The sequence below is a fragment of the Rhincodon typus genome, chromosome 30 (assembly GCF_021869965.1).
Source record: "Rhincodon typus isolate 14 chromosome 30, sRhiTyp1.1, whole genome shotgun sequence".
In the NCBI taxonomy this organism is placed as follows: Eukaryota; Metazoa; Chordata; class Chondrichthyes; order Orectolobiformes; family Rhincodontidae; genus Rhincodon; species Rhincodon typus.
Genome location: NC_063361.1, coordinates 19099282 through 19119395, shown reverse-complemented (window position 1 = coordinate 19119395; position 20114 = coordinate 19099282). Strand labels below are relative to the sequence as shown.

Here is a 20114-nt window from a genome sequence, read left to right as displayed (position 1 = left end):
GGTCTAGGCCCGAAACGTCAGCCTTCCTGCTCCTCTGATGCTGTTTGGCCTGCTGTGTTCATCCAGCTCTACACCTTGTTAGCAAAGAAATTACTTTCTGTCTGCAGAGATTCACTTTTTTAGGAAAAGCACTTTCTGGCCGACAGTTGTTATTCTTTAAGGACAAAAGGGTTAGGCATAGATGCTCTGAAATCTGTCAATCTGGTGTTCTACTGGGTGTGGCTATCACCAATCATGCACCTTTTGTCTCTGGGGTCTTGGCCAAAGGTACAACGTTCTCAAGAAATACAACATTGACCACAATTCTTTCAGTCACACTTCCTAAAGAACAATCAGAAACAGAAGAACAAGTTGAGTGAAGGCTTTCTCCAAATAAAAATCCAAGCCAAACTCCAAACCTGCAAACACATTTCAGAGCAGCCATAACCCCAGTGGTAAAACAGTCAGGTCTCTTTATCGAAGTGTGTTTAAGAAACCAAAACTAGCAATTATCTGGAGTTGTATATTTCTAGGAAATACCTGATTTTTTAAAAATTCACTCACAGGATGTGGGTATCACTGGTTAGGACAGCATCTATTGTTCATCCCTAATTGCCCAGAGGACAGTTAAGAGTCAACTACATTGTTGTGAGTCTAGAGTCACATGTAGGCCAGACCAGGTAAGGACAGCAATTTTCTTTCCTAAAGGACATTTGTGAACCAGATGAGTTTTACAACAATCAACAATGGTCATCGTTAGACTCTTAATTCCAGCTTTTTTTTATTGAATTCAAATTCTAACTTCTACTGTGGTGGGATTTGAACCTGAGCCCCAGAAAATTTCCTGGGTCTCTGGATTAACAGTCTAGCACTAATACAACGAGGCTATTGCCTCTCCCATTTAAAAAAAAATCCAATTTGTCTTCACGTTGACTTGAATCAAAATAATCGAGGCATCTGCACAATCCTTCAACCTTAAGTCCACAAAAAATTGCATATGAATTGTCATCATACAGCTGCCTCTACCTTCATAGCTGGCACAGAGTTATCTGGGCAGGAGAGCACAGCAGTAATTTTTCATGCAGCCGTCATCAGATTCAATTGTTGCCTCTTTAGCGCAGCACTCAGTTTTAATTCACATCTTCTCATAAATATCCTCATAGGATTTGGGTTGGCTGCATAATTTTAATGTCAGACAAAAGTATGCTGATAAGGAATACCATATCTTTTGAGAAAGCCACACTGTGGTAGCAGAGCAGAGACAGAGGTGTCAAAATCTTTCACTGTTGCAATCAGCCAGAAGCAAGGAAAAGGCTGATTAGACAGAATGTCAAAAATTTCTTCCATGAAGTTTTTCCCCTGCTGTGAAACCACTTAAGCTATCAGCAATCTTCAGGCTCAAAACATTCTAATTTCAGCTTGTCTCGGTTGAGCCTGGCAACATCAGTGTCTTTTATTTTTTATTCTAACTTAGCCTTTGTGCACTGCAAGCATAAAACTAGTGGTGTTACTGCTATGCACTTCAATCAACCACACAGAGACCCAGCAGACATGTCAAGGGAAGCCAAATTAAAAATTTAAATATGTCCTTTAAGGACCAGAAGAAAAAAATCCACTTCAATTTATTGGCTCGTTGATCAGTTCCCCCAAATTTTAAGCTTCAACAATGCCAAAACTGATGTGGAATTCCAGAACAAGAAATTTACTGTTCTTTCGAGAGTATTTTAAGCACTTTTTTTGAAAAGGGATACAAAATTTCCTGTATAATTACTGTTAATAGGTTGGAAATTCAGTTCATTCTGTTGCTTGAGTGATCTTTTCATTGTGTAGCTTCAATGGATTGGTATTTCAAAGAAATATAATTTGATACTAATAAGGTGTAATACATTTACCTTTACATGCGCGCCATCTACTGGTACTAAAGGTAAAACCCAAAAGAACTGCAGATGCTGGAAATCAAGAAACAAAAACAGAAGTTGCTGGACCTGAAACATCAACTCTGATCTCTTTTCACAAACGCTGCCAGACCTGCTGAGCTTTTCCAGAAACCTCTGCTTTTGGTACTGAAAGACTTTTTTTTAATCAGAGGAAATAATCTGCAGTGTTCTTTCACTCGTATATATGACCATACAAATTTCACAATGAGGGCAGTAAGTTGTCCAGTACTGGTCATGAACTTCTGCGGCAATTAGTTACTATTTGTAAACTTTCAGTAATTAACTCCCACTCATTAATACCTCACTGTAAATTGTTATAAAGGGGAGGTCGACCTAGCCCCCGATAACTAAAACTGAAACACCCAGAGAGGCTCGCCTTACTCTATGATCTATTAAAAGAAGTGTGAAAAGTGCTATAACCTGCCTCTCACTCCCAAACTGTTATAAAGGAGTGGTTAAAAGAAATAAACCCCTGACACTCACTCTATAATCAACAGCTAACAATTTATTTATCTAACAGTGAACAAATTAACCAAACTAGTAACAAACTGAACAAATTCCCCTGTAACTACTAACAATTCCCGAAGAAAACAAAATTCTAATGGTATGTTGTCCCAATAAATACATGTTCCACTGAACCAAAATTTAAAAATAATGTTCATAGTCTCTCCAAATTACATCCAGGTTACATCTTCTGGAACGTTCTGTGTCTTCTCCATTGATCTTCTGTCAAGAACATTAACTAAGAGTGCCACAGTACCTTTACTTAGATGATCCTTTCTCTAAGAGCTGAGAGAGTTGATTTCCTAGCAGATGGAGTACGCTTTCTGCTGATTTTACAACTGTCCCTGTTTTTAAGCCCTTGATGATAAATCAATTTCTTACAATAGGATTGGTGCTATGTTGTCAAAACACTCAGATTTAAATTTAATTGGTTTTTACTATCTAAGTGCCTGTTTTAAATTAATTGGCTAAATCAAAACTTATTGTCTTGATAACAAAACAAAACTGCAGCTTGGCCTGCTAATCATCCAGACTTTTGATACAATTCAGGTACTCTGTATATCTGCAAGACCACAAGCTGCCCACAGACTTTTTTTTTAAATCCTCAAGCCTGGAAAAAGCACTTCATATTTTAAAGAGACCACACACTTATTTGCCTCCTATCACTTTTATAGAGATCAATATTTTACAAACACCAGATTCTAACATCCTGCCTTCTAATTCACGAGTACTTTACCCAACTTCGAAACACCTTCCCCCTTAAGAGAAAAATGAACCATCATTATGAAAGGATGGTTTTTTTTTTCCTAAACCTTAACGCCATTATATTACTAGATCCATAGTTCATTAATCAATAGTTACAGATTTCATACTAATTCTATATACATATAACATCAAACACTATCATTTCTATCTTATATACACATTTTTCTTTTAAACCCATGATAACGCATCCACAATAACATTTTCACAACCAGCAACATGTACAATCTGTAAATTAAATGCTTGTAACATAAGACTCCAACAAAATAATCTGGTGTTCTTGCTCTTACATCTTTCCAAAATGTTAAAGGATTGTGATTGGCATACACAACGGTCTCTGAAACATTGTTTGCAACGTAAATATTAAAAATGTTGTAGGGCCATTACCAAACTCAATAAGTCTTTTCCAATGGTTGAATTTTTTTTTTCTGGTGGATATTGAGTTTCTTTGAAAAATAACCGATTGGCTTTTCAATTCCACAATCATCCTCCTGTAATAGCACTGCTCCAACCCCTACATTGCTTGTGTCAATGATGACTTTAAAGGGTTTCAAGAAATTTGGAGTGGCTAAAACTAGTGTGTTGGTTAAAACTGCATTTAAGTTCTCACTGTAAACACCTCACTAGTTCTGCCTACCAACTTGGCCTGAATTAAGGAACAAAAACAGAAGTTGCTGGAAAAGCTCAGCAGGTCTGGCAGCATCTGTGAAGGAGAAAACAGAATTAACGTTTCGGGTCAGGTGACCCTTCCTCAGAACAGTCTTGATAACAACACAAAACTGTGGCTTGGCCTGTTAACCATCCTGCCTTTTGATACAAATGTTACAATTCAGATGCCCTGTTTACCTGTAACCCCACAAGCAGACCACAGACATTTTTTTAAAAATCTCCAAGCCTAGAAAAAGCACATCATTTTTTAAAGAGACCACACACTGCTTTAATCCCTATCATTTTATAAACATCAATATTTTACAACCACCAAATTGTAACGTCCTGCCTTCCAATCCAACTTTGCAAAAGATATTTATAACATATGAGGGCAGCACAGTGACTCAGTGGTTAGCACTGCTGCCTCACAGTGCCAGGGACCCAGGTTCATTTCCAGCGACTGTCTGTGTGGAGTTTGCATGTTCTCCCCGTGCCTGTGTGTGTTTCCAAACACTCCCACGTTCCAAAGATGTGTAGGTTAGGTGGATTGGGCATGGGAAATGCAGGGTTACAGGGATAGGGTGAGGACTGGTGGGTCTGGGTGGGATGCTCTTCAGACTCAATAGGCTGAGTGGTCTGCTTCCACACTGTGGAGATTCTATGATATTGTCTTAAAAAAGAAAGTTGTTTGGAATGAAAAACCAAAATTTTGACTCCTGATGGAGGCAGGACTGAGGTGAGGAAAATGAAAACAAATTAGAATCTCTGGCTGCAATTTCCAATCTGCAGTGCCTTCTCAACTCCATTCTATTTTTTGTTGCCTTTCCTTCAGGCAGAGACGTGTCCTTGAATATGACTCATGCACACAGTTCTTCTGAGGCCTGTGTCACCATTCTGAGGACCACAGGAAATTTGAATTTCCTTCACCCTGCTAATTTTGTGTGCTGGTGTGAATTTTGGAAGCACTAAAATATACATGCTAGGTTTGAAAGATCATGACACTGGGGGAAATCCACTGAGAAGTCAGGAACGTTGTAACAGGTAGGCGCTAAATATTTTACCATTTTCACGATTGTTTTGTAATATAGATAGCTTTTTAATGCAGTTATTAATCATAGTGCTGTGTCTTGCAAATCTAAGTTAACTGTAATAAAAAAAAAAGTTGCTGGAAAAGCTCAGCAAGTCTGGCAGCATCTGTGAAGAAAAAATCAGAGTTAACATTTTGGGTCTGGTGACCCTTCTCTGAAGGACACCATCAACAGTGCTTTCAAGCAGCACCTGCACTGACGCCCAGTTTGGATTCTGTCAGGGCCACTCAGCTCCTGTCCTCATTACAGCCTTGGTTCAAACATGGACCAAAAAGTTTACATGAGAGTGACAGCCCTTGACATCAAGGCCATGTTTGACCAAGTTTGGCATCAAGGAGCCTGGGTATAACTGGAATCAATAGGAATCAAGGCAAAAAAACCCTCTGCTGGTTGGAGTCATACCTGGCAGATATGGGTGTTGGTTGTGGTTGTTGGACGTCAGTCATCTCAGTTCCAGGATGTCTCTACAAGATTTCCTTCAGATGCTTCATCAATGACCTTCCCTCCGTCATACAGTCAGAAGTGGGATGTTCACTGGTGATTGTACAATGTTCAGTATCATTTGCGACTCCTCATATACGAAGCAGTCTATGTTCAAATGCAACAACTTCTGGATGATGTCCAGGTTTGGGCTCAAAAGTGGTAATTAACATTCGTGCCACACAAATGCCAAGCATTGACAAACTCCAATAAGAGACAATTTAACCACCGTCTATTACATTCAATGGTGTTATCATCATTGAAGCCCCCACTACCAAGTTTCCGGGGGCTTACTAACACATAACTGCCACATAAACACAGTGTCTACAAGAACAGGTCAGAGCCTAGGAATACTACAGCAAATAGTTCATCTCCTGACTCTCCACCACCTACAAGGCACAAGTCAGGAGTGTGTTGGAATACTCCCAACTCTCCTGGATCAGTGCAGCTCCAACAAAACTGAACACATTTGACACCATCCAGGGTAAAGCAGCCCATTTGATTGGCAGATCATCTACAAACATCCAGTCTCTTCACCACTGACGCTCAGCAGCAGCAGTGTGCACTATCTACAAGATTCACTGCAGAAATTCACCAAAGATCATTAAACAGCACCTTCCAAACTCACAAGCACTTATATCTAGAAGGATAAGAGTAGCAGGAACATGGGAACACCATCACCTGTAAGTTCCCCTCCAAGCCACTCACCATCCTGACTTAGAAATATATCACTGTTCTTTCACTGTCGCTGGGAAAAATCCCGAAATTCCCTCCCTAAAGTTATTGTGGCTCTACTTACAGCACATGGACTGCAGTGATTCAAGAAGTTAGCTCACCTCCACCTTCCCAAGAGCAACTAGGAATGGGCATAAATGCTGGCCAGCCAGCGACACCCACATCCCACAAATGGGTGAATACAGAAAATATCTTTACTGTCCAAGGCTTTTAAGGCAAAATCATAGATAGCATATGATGGAATGGGCTTCTAATGAAACATTTACAGAGTAACAACTGTTCAACTAGCATATGCACATTTACAACAACAAATATTTCAGAGATCAAGTGATAGATGATCCCGAAAAAAGAAATATAAATTTTTTTTTGCCATTCCCAATGTGGAGCCTCACAAAATTAACACATCTGGTCTTTCCACACACAATTAAAAAGATACATAAAAGATCTGGAAAGCTCTTGAAGACAAACTCAAACTAAGAATTAACCTCAGGAATTACATACTCCAACTCATGTCATCCAGAGAGCAGTGCTGAGACCTGTTGACCAGTTTGTCAGAAAGTTACCACAGCAAAGGGCACAAGTGTGACATTTCCAAAGAGGAGATTGTCAGTGAGGTTTAATGAGTTGTGAGCTTTGTTTTACCTATTTGTATAATTATATCAACCGGTGCCTATGTACCACCATGTAAATCTATTTGGGATAAGATTTTTATCGTTCCAAAAAGTGGGGTGCTGTATGATCATTGCTCCATCTAAGTTTTCTTTTTTGGTACATGGACCTTCACAGTCTGTTTACATTAGCAAAATTAAAACTAGAAGTTAATGTATTGTCATGTCAAGTGCTGTGTATGGACCAATGGAGGAACATTGGTGTGGCTGTGCAGCCCCACAGCGTACAGGGCTCGCTGGTTATGATATACCCTACTGTCTGTTTGTCTATATACCTTTAAGAGATACAGTGTGTTAATATACCTTTAAAAGACATACTCCATAATGTCATCACTGCATCATAGCACTTGACCCAAGATTATAATGATCCTCAACTCCATCTTATTTCAGATCACTAGAAGCTTGGTACACCGCCTAAAGCATATGGTTTTCTGTTCTAACCTATTAGCTTAATGTTAATCCAGGGACTTCGGTGTCTCAGAATGTCTGTATGTCATAAATAACTGTAATAAGTATCTGTTGGATTCTTCAAATCCAGGCTGTCTATGCTTAGCTCCTTACACTACAAGGGTGAACACTAGCATCGCTGCATCAGGTAACATGCTCTTCCAGAGGTGAAATCACATCAGAAGTGCAATACAGTGTGGAACCTGCTCTGCTGTCCTCTCTGTTTTGGAAGTCTTCATAAAATTGTTCAAAAATGGCCTTCAGTTGAGCATGTGTTGGTCTTACTTAGTGCAATGCATAACTGCAATTCTAAATGGATTTGCATGATGTTTGAAGAACCAGACATAACAATGGACAGGATTTTTTTTTCCTCTCCGCAGTAACTTCATTTGGGCTTTGGTTGCCATAGCAAATTTTATTCTCTGGCAGATTCTATTTGCCATTTACAAATGCTTTATAATTCCAACAAATTAAGGCTGGTGCCAATGCAATACTAAAGTGCTTGGACCTCTTAATGATAAAGGAGAATAAAGTGATATGCTTGCAATGAGTTGTTTCTTGTATTAATATCTATATAAAGACATGACTACTTTAATTAGTAGTTTTGTTTGATGCAATTTGTCATTCTCTGATCGATCAAGTCTGTATGTGGAGTTCACATTTGCTGAGGACTGTATCTGTTTAATGAAGAACCTAACAATGAACACAAAACAGCCCTTCAATATGATGCTACTATTTCAGTCTTTATGACAGAGATATTATCAAAAATTAATTAATCATAAATAATGCAATGAAATAGTTAATATCGACAAAACCTGAAGAACTATATGAACATAAGCTGGAAAAAATGTGGAAAGTTTGCATGATAGATGTATATAGGAGCAGAACGTTCCACTATTGAGTGATTCTTTTTCCTGATTCTTACTAAGTTAGTTTCTGCTCGGTTTCAGAATAAATTAGAAAAAAGAAACTAACAGAGACGCAGAATCAGTACAATGGCTTGTTCAAATTAAAATATCATAAAATATAGGCAGTGACTATACCAACTAAAGTTTTGCCTCAAGTCTAGTACATATTTTTTGAGTGGATATGAATTGCCTTGACTTTCATGAGCATTAGTTTCATGAGTTTCAGGGAACAGTAAATAAGATGTTGCTGTTGAATTATGTTTCTACATAGCACTTTTTAGAACTTCCGGCTGCCTTTCCACAGGCAGTGGATGCAAGATATATCTTAAATATTACCAATTTTAGGGTGAATTTTTAACATGAAATACTGGATGAAAATGGATTTTAAATTTGGAGTAGTGCAATTAATGCTCCATTCTTGCTCTGATCACACAGACTACCACATTACCAGGTCCTCCTCTTTGAAGGGCAACCTAAGTACATGTCTGAATCAGGAAGGACTCTCATTAAATTCTTACGACGAATGGACAGGGGACACTGTTTGAAAGCTTCAGATACAAATTAACAAAGCAGCACGAGAAGGTTCCACTAGTGACTGTTCACAAAATGGCCCAGGGCATATTTCAGCGCTTTTCTAGCAGGACCTGTAGGAGCAGGGTTAACTTTCCAACCTCAAGAAGTAAAATTTGAGTCGCTACATCCACCTGAATGCCCAGGTATCAAGTGGCACCTGATTCAGTAAACGAAGTGACTAATTCTCTGCACTCCCATAACTGGCAAGCTTCAACATAACTCCTGATATCACTGCAATAGAAATTAATATGCATTTTTTTTTAATCTGCTTCCTTTTTAATTTGCTTTTGAAATGGACACATTTTGACAATATTAGCTGATGGTTTTTACTCCTAATAGTTATTTGATACCTTTTTACCCACGAGAAAACATGCACAAAATTGCGCTAACTTCACCCATAAAGTTTTTGAAATGTATATAAGTTGTCTCACCCTTCTTTCCTTCCTTCAATAGGCAAAGGGACTCGGCCTCCTCTGTCTAATGCAGAAGTGATGTTGATTATGGTCAAATGATTCGAATCCCAAATGCTCTGCACTCTGTCCTTGAATTGTTTTTGAACTTCAAAGACTAATACCTCCTCCACATCTTTATTTTTCACAAAGAATTCAACTTGGTACGGAAATTTCAACCCTGTAGCAAGAAAGAACTTCAACTTAACATGACTGTTGAATATGAACAATGTTCCCTGTGGGCTTTCCAAAGAGCTGTATTAGATCTGACAGAAACCATGTCAAATCAATCCTTTCCCTCAGGGTAACAATACGTTATCTCTTCAGTACAATTGTTGGGAAAATATTGTTGTATTCTCACTATGCTTAAGTGGGGCAGCATGGTGGCTCGGTGGTCAGGGTACCTGGTTCAATTCCACCCTCTGGCGACTGTCTGTGTGGAGTTTACACATTTTCCCTGTGTCTGTCTGGGTTTCCTCCAAGTGCTTTGGTTTCCTCCCACAATCCAAAGATGTGCAGGGTAGGTGGATCGGCCATGCTAAATTGCCGGTAGAGTTCAGGGATGTGTAGATTAAGGGGGATGGGTCTGAATGTCCGTGTGGACTTGTTGGGCCAAAGGGCCTGTTTCCACACTGTAGGGATTCTATGATTCTATAGAAAGGAAAGGGATGTGAATGAAGAGATCAGTTGTCATGGTAAACATGTGCAGTCTTTCAATGATAACTCTAATCCAGAAGACCTAGAAATTGGTTTGTTCAAGAAAGACCATAAGGCTCTAAGGTCCACTTGATATCCCACATCTCATATACTTTCAGAATGGAGTGTGATTTACTGAGCATTCCCTGACAGCTCATTCATTAGGTCAATTGTATTTTCAGGCCACTGACCAGGATACAGGATCCAGTATATTGAAACATTGACACTCATTTTACAGCCACATAACAGAAGCCTAGGAGTTTTAATTTGAAGTTCTTTCTAGCTTTATGTCTTCCATAAGTAATCTCAAAACAAAACACAGCTGTCCGGTGCATTGTTATATTTCTAGGCTATTATCTGCGAGTCAGATAATAAAGATCATCAGTCTGTATTTAAGATTGCATTATACGTTACACATCATATAAGGCTCAAGTATAAACTAACATTGAGATAACAAGGTGTAGAGTTGGATGAACACAGCAGGCCAAGCAGCATCATAGGAGCAGGAAGGCTGACGTTTCGGGCCTAGACCCTTCAACAGAAAACTAACATTGAGTTGGTTTTGTATTGTATCCTGTGTATTATATGATGGGAGATCAGACCTTCCCAGGAATGTGTAGTAACACATAATAAGGTAGGATTAATAAAAGATCTCATAATTAAGGATCTTCTAAGGGATTATGATCGCAAAGTAGAATTTCAAATTCAGTTTGAGGTAGAGCAACTTGATTCTCAAACCAAAGACCTCAACTCAAATAAGGGCATTGACAGAAGTGTGAAGAAAGAGTTGGCTAAGTTGACTAAGGGGAAAGTCAGCGGATGAGCAATGACAGACATTTAAGCAGATATTTAATAAAGCTAGACAAAAAAATTTTCCTGTCAAAAAGGACTTAATGAGAAGGATGAACCACCCATGATTAAAGGGTGCTTAAAAACTGTATCCAATCAGCTTACAAAGTGGGAAAATTAGTGGTAGGCCCAAGGATTGGGAATTTTCTTGGAAAACAGCATAAAATGATTAAAAAGCTGATTAAAAAGGGAGAAAATCAATCCTAAAAGTAAATGGCCAAGAAATGTAATAAGAAACAGCAAGAACTTCTATGGGTATATAAAAAGAAAGAGGGCAGCTAAAGTCAGCGTGGGACTGCTGGAGGATGAGATTGGGGAAATAACAGATAATTTAACCAACATTTTGTATCAGTCATCACAATGGAGGACACAATAAACAGGGTGAAGTTAGGGTCCCAGGGTAATCTCTGCCTTTTGCCATTGTGACGATACAGTGGTTTCAAGAGGTGTATTTTGTCCTAGTTTTTATTTTATGAAGATAGGTTGAGACAGAGGTGCTAAGCCAATAAAGTAAACAGCTTGTGAGGCCTTGGGGTCAATTTTTGTAGTTAGGACAACAGAAACCGTCTGAATGGGTGGGGTCAATCTCCCACAGAACAAGGATTTTTTTTGTTTTAGCCTTCACTAGCAGTTGCTAGCGTCTTGAAGCTGGATGTGGAAGCTCTAATTCCTCTTTCTGTTACAGATAAAAGCTGGGATTCTCCTCCTAGAATTCCCGCTGCTAGAATTGTTTGTGAGACAATCTATTTTACCGAGTTTGCCTTTGCCAAGGGTGTGTTTGTGAGATGCTACCATATTGGAACAGTTAATTAGTGGTAGTTAATAATATATATTTAGTTAAGCATTTTGATAGAGTTACAGTTAAGCCAATTCTTTTCTTTAATTTTTACTTTGTATTTTAACTGTCATGTAGAAATAGTGTGTTTTGCTTAACATTGAGTAATTTGACCAATCGAATTGCATTTGAAACACAACGCCTTCAACTTATATTTAAAATTTTAAAAAAGGGTTTAGACTATTTTCTCAATATATTTTCAGAAGTTTTGTTCTTTTCCATAACACCATGCCATATTGACATGGCCATAATGCACTTTAGTCACTCATGCTAATTCTGGCTATTTCTAGAGACTGTTGCCATTTCCTGTTTTTACTGCAGATAGTAATTAGCTGTCCAACGTCATGATATTATCAATGACACTATATTTTCTTCAAACATAATCTGTAATTCTATTTTGAGCAATGGGACTATCTTGATGGGAAAATATAAAATCAAACTTTCTGGTATACAAGCAAAGTGATGTGTATCATTTGTTTGTTTTGACATGTTCATGAAAAAAGTGCTGTTTATCTTTTCAAAGTGCAATTTTCCATAGCTCATCATACTAAACAATGTCTAAAATAAAATGGATCTCTTAATAAATTGACACTGTAAATAAAGACAATTCATTCATTAAGATTTAAAAGGGGCCTAAGGGGCAACTTTTTCACACAGAGGGTGGTGCTTGTATAGAATGAGCAGCCAGGGGAAGTGATGGAGACCGGTACAATTACAACACTTAACAGGCATCTGGATATGTATATGAATGGGAAGGTTTTGGAGGGATATGGACCAAATGCTGGCAAATGGGACTAAATTTATCTAGGATATCCGGTCAGCACGGCTGAGTAGGACTGAAGGGTCTGTTTCCAAGCTCGTCATCTCTATGACTCTGAGTCTATTTGGACTTATGATCAGGCAACAGTAATGAGGAAACTCATCAGTTGATGGAAAATCAGAGCAATACTGTTATGTACTCAAAAGATTATTCCCACCGTCCAGACAAAACCTGGTAGAGAACTGCACAATTTTGATGAGAAACTGAAGTAGCAACATGATTTCAAAAAAACAGCAAGCTCATTACCAAAAAAAGTGGGCATACAATTGTATAGCAACATTAAGCTGAACTTCTCAAAAGAACTCTGCGCATATAATAGGAAATACCTGTTTCTCAAAAGCAATCAAACTTCTCATTCCTCAAGCAAACAATTAAAGCTGTAGCTTCTCACCTATTATCTGTTCAACATTAATGATGATGTTTTGACTTGTTGTCTCATACGTTTCTCTATTATATGCAGTTACCTAATCAAAAAGAAATAACAATTAACCTCAGAAATTATGTATATTTTGCAGTATGTTTAGTGCCTGGCGGAGAAATGTGGATTTATCCAATCATCATATTTCAATGTTGCATAGATGTCAGCATTTAAGTCAATCTTTGAACACTCCAAAAATCTCATTAAAAATTGACACTGAGTTATGCACTAAGTATAAAATTGAGCCACCATTGCAGGTGTGGGTTGTCACTATTTTGGAATATGATTCACATCTAACGCAAAGAATGGTTGTGTCTTAAACTCCCCTGCATCTGCAGAACACAGCTTGTATCGTCTTTTTGAACCTAATCGCAAGGTACTAATAAATAAAATGCCCATTAGCAGGATGAAAAATTAAAATAGACCACTAATGTAGCCTGTTTTAGCTGAAAAGGAAGATCTATTTAATCAGCAAATATATGCAAAACACACCTTTTGTAGTCTCTGCCCCACCTGCACCAACAATAATGACTTTGCCACTCACTTTCATCTCCCTTAATACCTGCTTCTGTCTTATTCCAGGGCAAAAATAAACCATAATGTGGTAGAACTAATCATGACAGGTGATGGGCTGCCTGGCATTGAGCTCCTCACCCCTTTTAAGAAGATAATCCTGCCTCTGACCGCCCCAAGCAGTTTACTGTCCCGGCCCCTGGACTAGTATTGGAGGCTGCCCTTGACCTACTGTGCCAGTATCCACAGACCAAAGGCTAGCTTCCTTGACCTGAACGGGGATGGCTGACACTATGACATGCTTCCTAGCTTTGATCTGTGCTAAATGGCACATAGTACAGCAGTACTGAGGGCCTGGTGTTTCTGGTTGAACAAGGCAGGGATGCTGTGATCTTCCAGGTAGGCTCCAAATGACTGAGTGCTGAGAGAGCAAGCAAACAGTCCATAGGTACAGCTTAGTCCAGTCTATCAGCTGAATGCGTCTTCCTGAGCACAAAGTGTTGTTGCTGCAGCATTGCAATGATCGTTGCCATTGTGCTCCAAAACACAGCATTGAGGTACAGAAATGTAAGTGAATTGGAGATGTTTTATCAGGGTCTTAGAAGCTGGCACATGTAGGTCGTCAATGTCCATGGATATAGGGTGCATGTGGCCAGTGCCGCTGGAGCATGCTCTGTGATGTTTGTGCCTGGTGCTCAGAAAGGTCCTGTAGAGCAAGTTGTGATGAATTCACCGGCTACCTGCTCTGTCTTTCAAGTTGAAAATTCTTGGCATGTTCAGTTCTGGACTCCCTGCTATCGGAAGGATGCTGTTAAACTTGAAAGGATTCAGAAAAGATTTACAAGGATGTGGCCAGAATTGGAGGGTTTGAGGTGTAGGGAGAGGCTGAATAGCCTGGGGCTTTTTTCCCTGGAGCATCAATAGAGAGGTTGAAAAATCATAGGGGCATGGATAGGGTGAATAGCCAAGGTCTTTTCCCCAGAGTAGGGGAGTCCAAAACTAGAGGGCATAGGTTTAAGGTGAGAGGGAAAAGATTTAAAAGGGATCGGAGGGGCAACTTTTTCATGCAAATGGTGGTGTATGTATGGAATGAGCTGCCAAAGGAAGTGGTAGAGGCTGGTACAATTAGAACATTTAAAAGGCGTCTAGATGAGTACATGAATAGGAGGGATTTAGATGGATATGGGCTAAATGCTGGCCAATGGAATTAGATCTGTTCAGGATTTTTGGTCAGCACGGAAAAGTTGGATTAAAGGGTCTGTTTCCGTGCTATACAACTCTGTGACTTTATCTTCCAAAGACAAAAATCTTTGTCTTTGCAGTTGATACAATTGTAGTTTGTGTTTAAAATAATGAAAGAAAATAGGAAAGCAGCCCAACATGCAGCACAAATTCGGGATTTGTTTTTAATTATAATTACAGCTGACATTTTGTTTTCTTTGTCACTATTAATTAAACATTAAAAAACATTTAAACTGTTAAGAGAAAAATGTCAATGTGAAAAAAATCCTATTGCATTAAATATAATTTTACAAACAGCATGTAGAAAATTAATTTAGATCAAAAACATTTAATTTTCTTAGTTTCACTAAAATATATGGTAATTGTATTCTTGTATTGTGGCAAGCTTTGGGAGATGTATATGGAATAAATGTCGCTGTCTATCCTGTAACTGCCATTTTTATCTAAAGACAGGACACTGAATCAATGCCAAGAAATTGACAACTCCTGTTATATTTGCATGTGCATGGCAATTTCATGTCAACAGTTAAAAGGCCCACCTGCCAGTTAGCCATCTTGGCAAGACAGCATATTTAGACTGTGAAGATTTTACTGATAATTATATATATATTATGAAAATGTTAAGGTAGTTTCTGGTGCATGAACAGAAATATATTACTTTAATTATTCTCTGTCCAATGTCTTCCAAAGTTGGTGTGCCATAAAGCATTCCATCATGGTACGCAGTCCGTTGTGTGAGGCGAAGCCACCGTGGCCGATCAGGATGATCATCGAGATTCGCACTGAATGTAATAGAACTATTGGTAACTATACCTAAAATAGAGAGTTGAGATTGAACTGAGAAGTAAATGGCAATTTTACTGTTGATCTCCATAATAACGAAAGGAAGTTTCTTCTGTAGCAAAAATGATTATTTAAAGGTATCAAATTCATATCTACCTTTCACTGTTGTCAGGAGGATCCTGTGATATATAAGAGGACATAGAATGTACGGCACAGAAATTGGCATTTCAGCCTAACTGGTTGCATTCGGTGTTTATACTCCACATGAGCTCCTTCCTCCGGCTCTGCACCTACCCACCTTGTCATAGCCTTCAGTTTGTTTCTTTCGTGCGTTTACCTAATTTCACCTTAACTGCATCTGTGCAACTCTTCTCAATGGCTCCTTCTGGGAACAAATTTTACTTTCTTACGAACCAAGAAAGAAGTTTCTCATGAATTCCAAATTAGATTTATTAATGACTATCTTAGATTTATCACCTTTTATCTTAGAGTTGTGGCAATTAAATTTAATTTCTTCAAATCAGAAACTGTTTCAAATTATAAAAAATGATAAGAAATAAGTGGAGCTCCATGTCCTCTTAATGTTTCAGGGTCTACAGTCACCAAGCAGAATGGGGAAACAGTGAAGTGATAGTTATCTACAGGTAGAAACTTCACTGAATCTGTTTTGGTAACTTTGACCCAGGTGAATGAAAGAGTGGCATTGCCGCAAAACAACACCATCACAACATCTGAAATCTGTAATTAGGACAATGTGTTGGGCTAGTTTTCACATGTCCTCAGACTCAACTTTGCATCTCAGTTACCCTTTGTCTTCATCTTTGCCTGCTGCATCTTAATAATCTATCTTTACAAGCATGGCAAAGATATCCCTGAGGCTTTCCAATTATAATGAATCTCTCCCATTTAAACTGATTTTATCTAAATTTCCCATCTCTTCTTGTCTGGACCCAGTAGACACATCAGAGGCTGAATATGTTGCCATGAATGATTACACAAATCTACATACACTGGAAAACTGAGTGTTATTTACACTTGAACTGTCAGATACAATTTGCATCAGTGCTTAACCACTTAGAATTGAGTCAGATTGAAGACAACATTGGTCCTTTTACTACAGAACAGAGTCTCTGGAAAAGTTGTTTTTAAAAATTTGAGCATTGAAACTTTGAAAATATTTTTGCAAATGCAACCAGAAATTCACTTAATGCTGTGCTCCAATTGTTTATACCCAATCTTATCATAAGTGCTGTATCTTGTGTAGCGGTGTATTTGTTACCACACATAAAGGATACATTTACATTGGAGCTTCCAATTTCAGCCTGCCATTTCCAAGCAGATAGAACTTTGTTTACGTTGCTTGTTATCTATTTGGCTTCAAATGTAACTTTCCTCTTTAGGAGATAGCTCTATGAATGCCTGTGCGGCTGCAATATCAAAGCTATCTTCCCAGAGACAGAAGGAAAAGTCCAATATTCATATTGTGGTCAGGTCAGTTTACAAAATATGTAACAAGCCTCAGAGGTTTTTGCAAGCCAATTTTAATACCACATTAAATATAAACTCAAATATTGCAGCACCTCTTTTAGACAGTCCTGTTTGACTCCATCTCTCGATATATATACTGCCAGTTCATCATCACTGCACAGTTGAAATTTCTACATCAATGGTAAACTTGGAGCATAAATATGACATCAAAGAAACATTAAGTAGAATTGCTTTGCTTACCCTTAGCTTCCTGGAAGGATTGAAATCCTTCTTGATAGTGACCCCTCTCCAACACATGGAGAAATAAAACCCCTACAATAGGTTTCACAGTCTGATCAGCAAATATGGAACTTATTGTAGTGAGGAGTGCTGAAAAGTAAAACAAATCAATCAAACAAATGTAATTCAAATAATTTTCTGAAACTGATTTGGAGTGACACTTTTGTTTTAATTCAGAGTGTACTGTAACGACATTTCTCTCGCAGGATGTCGGTATCACTGACAAGGTCAGCATTTGCTGCCTTTCCCCATTTGCCCTTGAATTGAATGACTTTTTGTTGAGGCCATTTCTGAGGACAATTAAGAGTCAGCAACATTACTCTGGATTTGGAGTCACGTATCTGCCAGATCAAGTCAGGATGGCAGACTTCTATTAGTGGACTGGGTAGGTTTTGTTTTGATAGTGAATGCTACCATTCATGGTTACCATTACTGAAACTAATTTCCAAATCAAGCTTTTTAAAAGATCTATAATTTGCATTTAAATTCCACCAATTGCGATGATGGATATCACTGAGTATTAACCTAGGGCATTAACCTAGACCACTGGATTGTTATTTCAGTGACATGACCTCTACCCCACCATCAGCCTCTAATTGTGCTAAGAAAAATGTGCCATAAATGAAGTACAATGTGTCATGTTAGAGTTTGAAAATTATAATATGTAAGGATGATTTTCCTCTCCTGTTCTGTTAATTCACTCGTATACTTGTTGACGGCAGGAAACTGGGCAAAAACACATCCTGCTAAATCTCTACAATAGAACTTCTATTCCCTGACTGAGAATCGAACCCAGGCTGTGGCAGTGAAAGCGCCGAATCTAACCACTACACCACCAGTGAATGCCCCCATTTCTGAAGAAGGGTCCCGACCTGAAACATCAACTTTCCTGTTCCTCTGATGCTGCCTGGCCTGCTGTGTTCCTCCAGCTCCACACTGCGTGATCTCTGACTCCAGCATCAGCGGTTCTTACTATCTCCTGCTAAATCTCTGCTCAGTTCACATACTGTCGTGATCTTCCAGTGTCATTTTAAATGGGCATCAGACGTTACTGTGCAAAGAGGTTTGGCATGCCTCAATAATGGCAAAATGCACAATTCTTCCTGCATTAATGCTTCAGTACCAGCACAAAGGCAGTGCCCTACTGATGATGCCACTCGACAGAACCCCAGGCTAATGTTCTGGGGACATGAGCTTGAATCCTGCCATGGCAGATGGTGAAATTTGAATTCAACATAAACTTGGAATACAAAGCTAGCCTGATGGCCACTGCATAATCACTGTCGATTGTTGTAAAAACCCATCTGGTTCATTAATTCACTAAAGAAAGGACAAATGTCCTCCAGGAAAGGAAGAATGTCATTATTAAATGGTCTTGTCAACATGTGACTTTGGATTTACAGCAATTTTCTGCGGGACAATTAGGGCTGGGTGTTAAATGCTGGCTGAGCTAGGGATGCCCACATCTTATGAACGAAGAAAATAATAGCGCTATATATAAATTATGGTTACAATAACCAGGCACTCAGCATTGCCAGAGGTATAGAAAGATTCTGGAAGCTTATTTGGGGCAAAGAGGTGGATGCAATCTATGAAGGGAATTTGATAACGAATTAAAAATAGGTTGTCTTACTCATTGATCTCTCCATTAAGTTGCAACAGCTGCCGCATGCCCTGTCACCTCATGAATCTACCTCCTCACCACACTCCCCCCCCCTCCCCAACTGTTAATAATTAGCCTGACCACAGAAAATGCAGTTAATTCTCATGTCAAAACTTGTCACACTTACATTGATATTATTGTAGATTGGGAAAATACATTTACAGAGACTGGTAGATCAACTAACATAGTTTGTTAGCTTATCCACTTATTTTTTCCTTTTAGGAGAAATATTGCAAAGTTTAGAAGACTGCTTATCCATTTGTTGAACCACATCATGAAAGATCCCTCCTTCCAGTCTCAACAAGTCCAGGAGTGGGATTTGAACTCAGAACTTTTTGCTCAGAAGCAGCAGGAGTAAGACCAACTGAGAAACAAGATCACCTGTAGTGTACTAAATGGATCACATGTTAATTGGATTTAATTATGATGTATTTGCATTGATAAATGAACATTAGTAAATGGTAAATGTAAATTGTGCCTTAATTTTGAACTTGAAATTATAGAAGTAGTGTTGCAGCTTGTTTTTAATGGCAGGCGTAAAGAAAGAGTTCCCCTTTCATGCACACAAGCTGGTTTGGGTCCTAAGTTGCAATTCATAATGAATCCAAATATTTAAAGTGTATGTCTTATTCTTAAAGGATGAACTGTCCACACCAGGGAATGAGAAATAGATGGAAACCCTGCAACCTACACTGTATGGCCTGCCCTGAGGAGACACGTTCTGCAATTATTGGTGTAAGCAAGACACATCTCGATAGTTTGTGAAATAGCGACTTTCACAGAGGCCAGTATCTCGTCACCAAGTGACACTTTATTTACATGTGGGAAGTCCTTGACACCAATCCAGCCCCCTCAGAGGCAGCTCTCAGAGTGAATAGAACCCCTATTTGTATCTGTCAGCCAGGGCTCCCTCATTTGACCAGATTAACAGTCCCAATCAGAGAACTCATATTCTATGAGGTCCACCAGGCTGACCTTGTTACAATCACTACATCCTTCTCACTCTGAGTCCGAAGACATAGGCCAGTTCCTTTTTTTTGTAGTTCCTTCTGGGGTGTTTTAGCATTGGGTCAGGTTCCTCCAACTCTCCCTCTCATATGGGCAGCATGTAACACTCAATAGCTCACCTCTTGCGTCCAGAGTGCCTCAGAAGAAATTCATTCTCTTCTTCAGGCAGTAAAGGCATCGAGAAGGCAACATCCACTGTGTCCATTTTAGATTCTGAGGTATCTTCAACAATTGACAGAGAAGGAGAACCCACAGATTCTGGAACAGTCAGAAAGGCAGTGGAGGAGCTGGGTACATTTTGCTCCTGCACCATTTGCAATTTTGCAGCTTTCATATGGTCCA

General features: G+C 38.9%; 1 protein-coding gene across 1 annotated transcript in view; it reads right to left on the bottom strand.

Moving 5' to 3' along the window:
• LOC109912581 (alpha-sarcoglycan-like) overlaps positions 1 to 20114 on the bottom strand; it is a 78138-nt gene that overhangs the window by 25454 nt on the left and 32570 nt on the right. The window contains exons 3-6 of the mRNA XM_048614405.1: positions 17063 to 17191; positions 15210 to 15364; positions 12770 to 12842; positions 9161 to 9359 (exon numbers count right to left, since the gene is read on the bottom strand). Coding sequence (XP_048470362.1) covers positions 9161 to 9359; positions 12770 to 12842; positions 15210 to 15364; positions 17063 to 17191 — 556 coding nt within the window. The remainder of the gene's footprint in view (positions 1 to 9160; positions 9360 to 12769; positions 12843 to 15209; positions 15365 to 17062; positions 17192 to 20114) is intronic.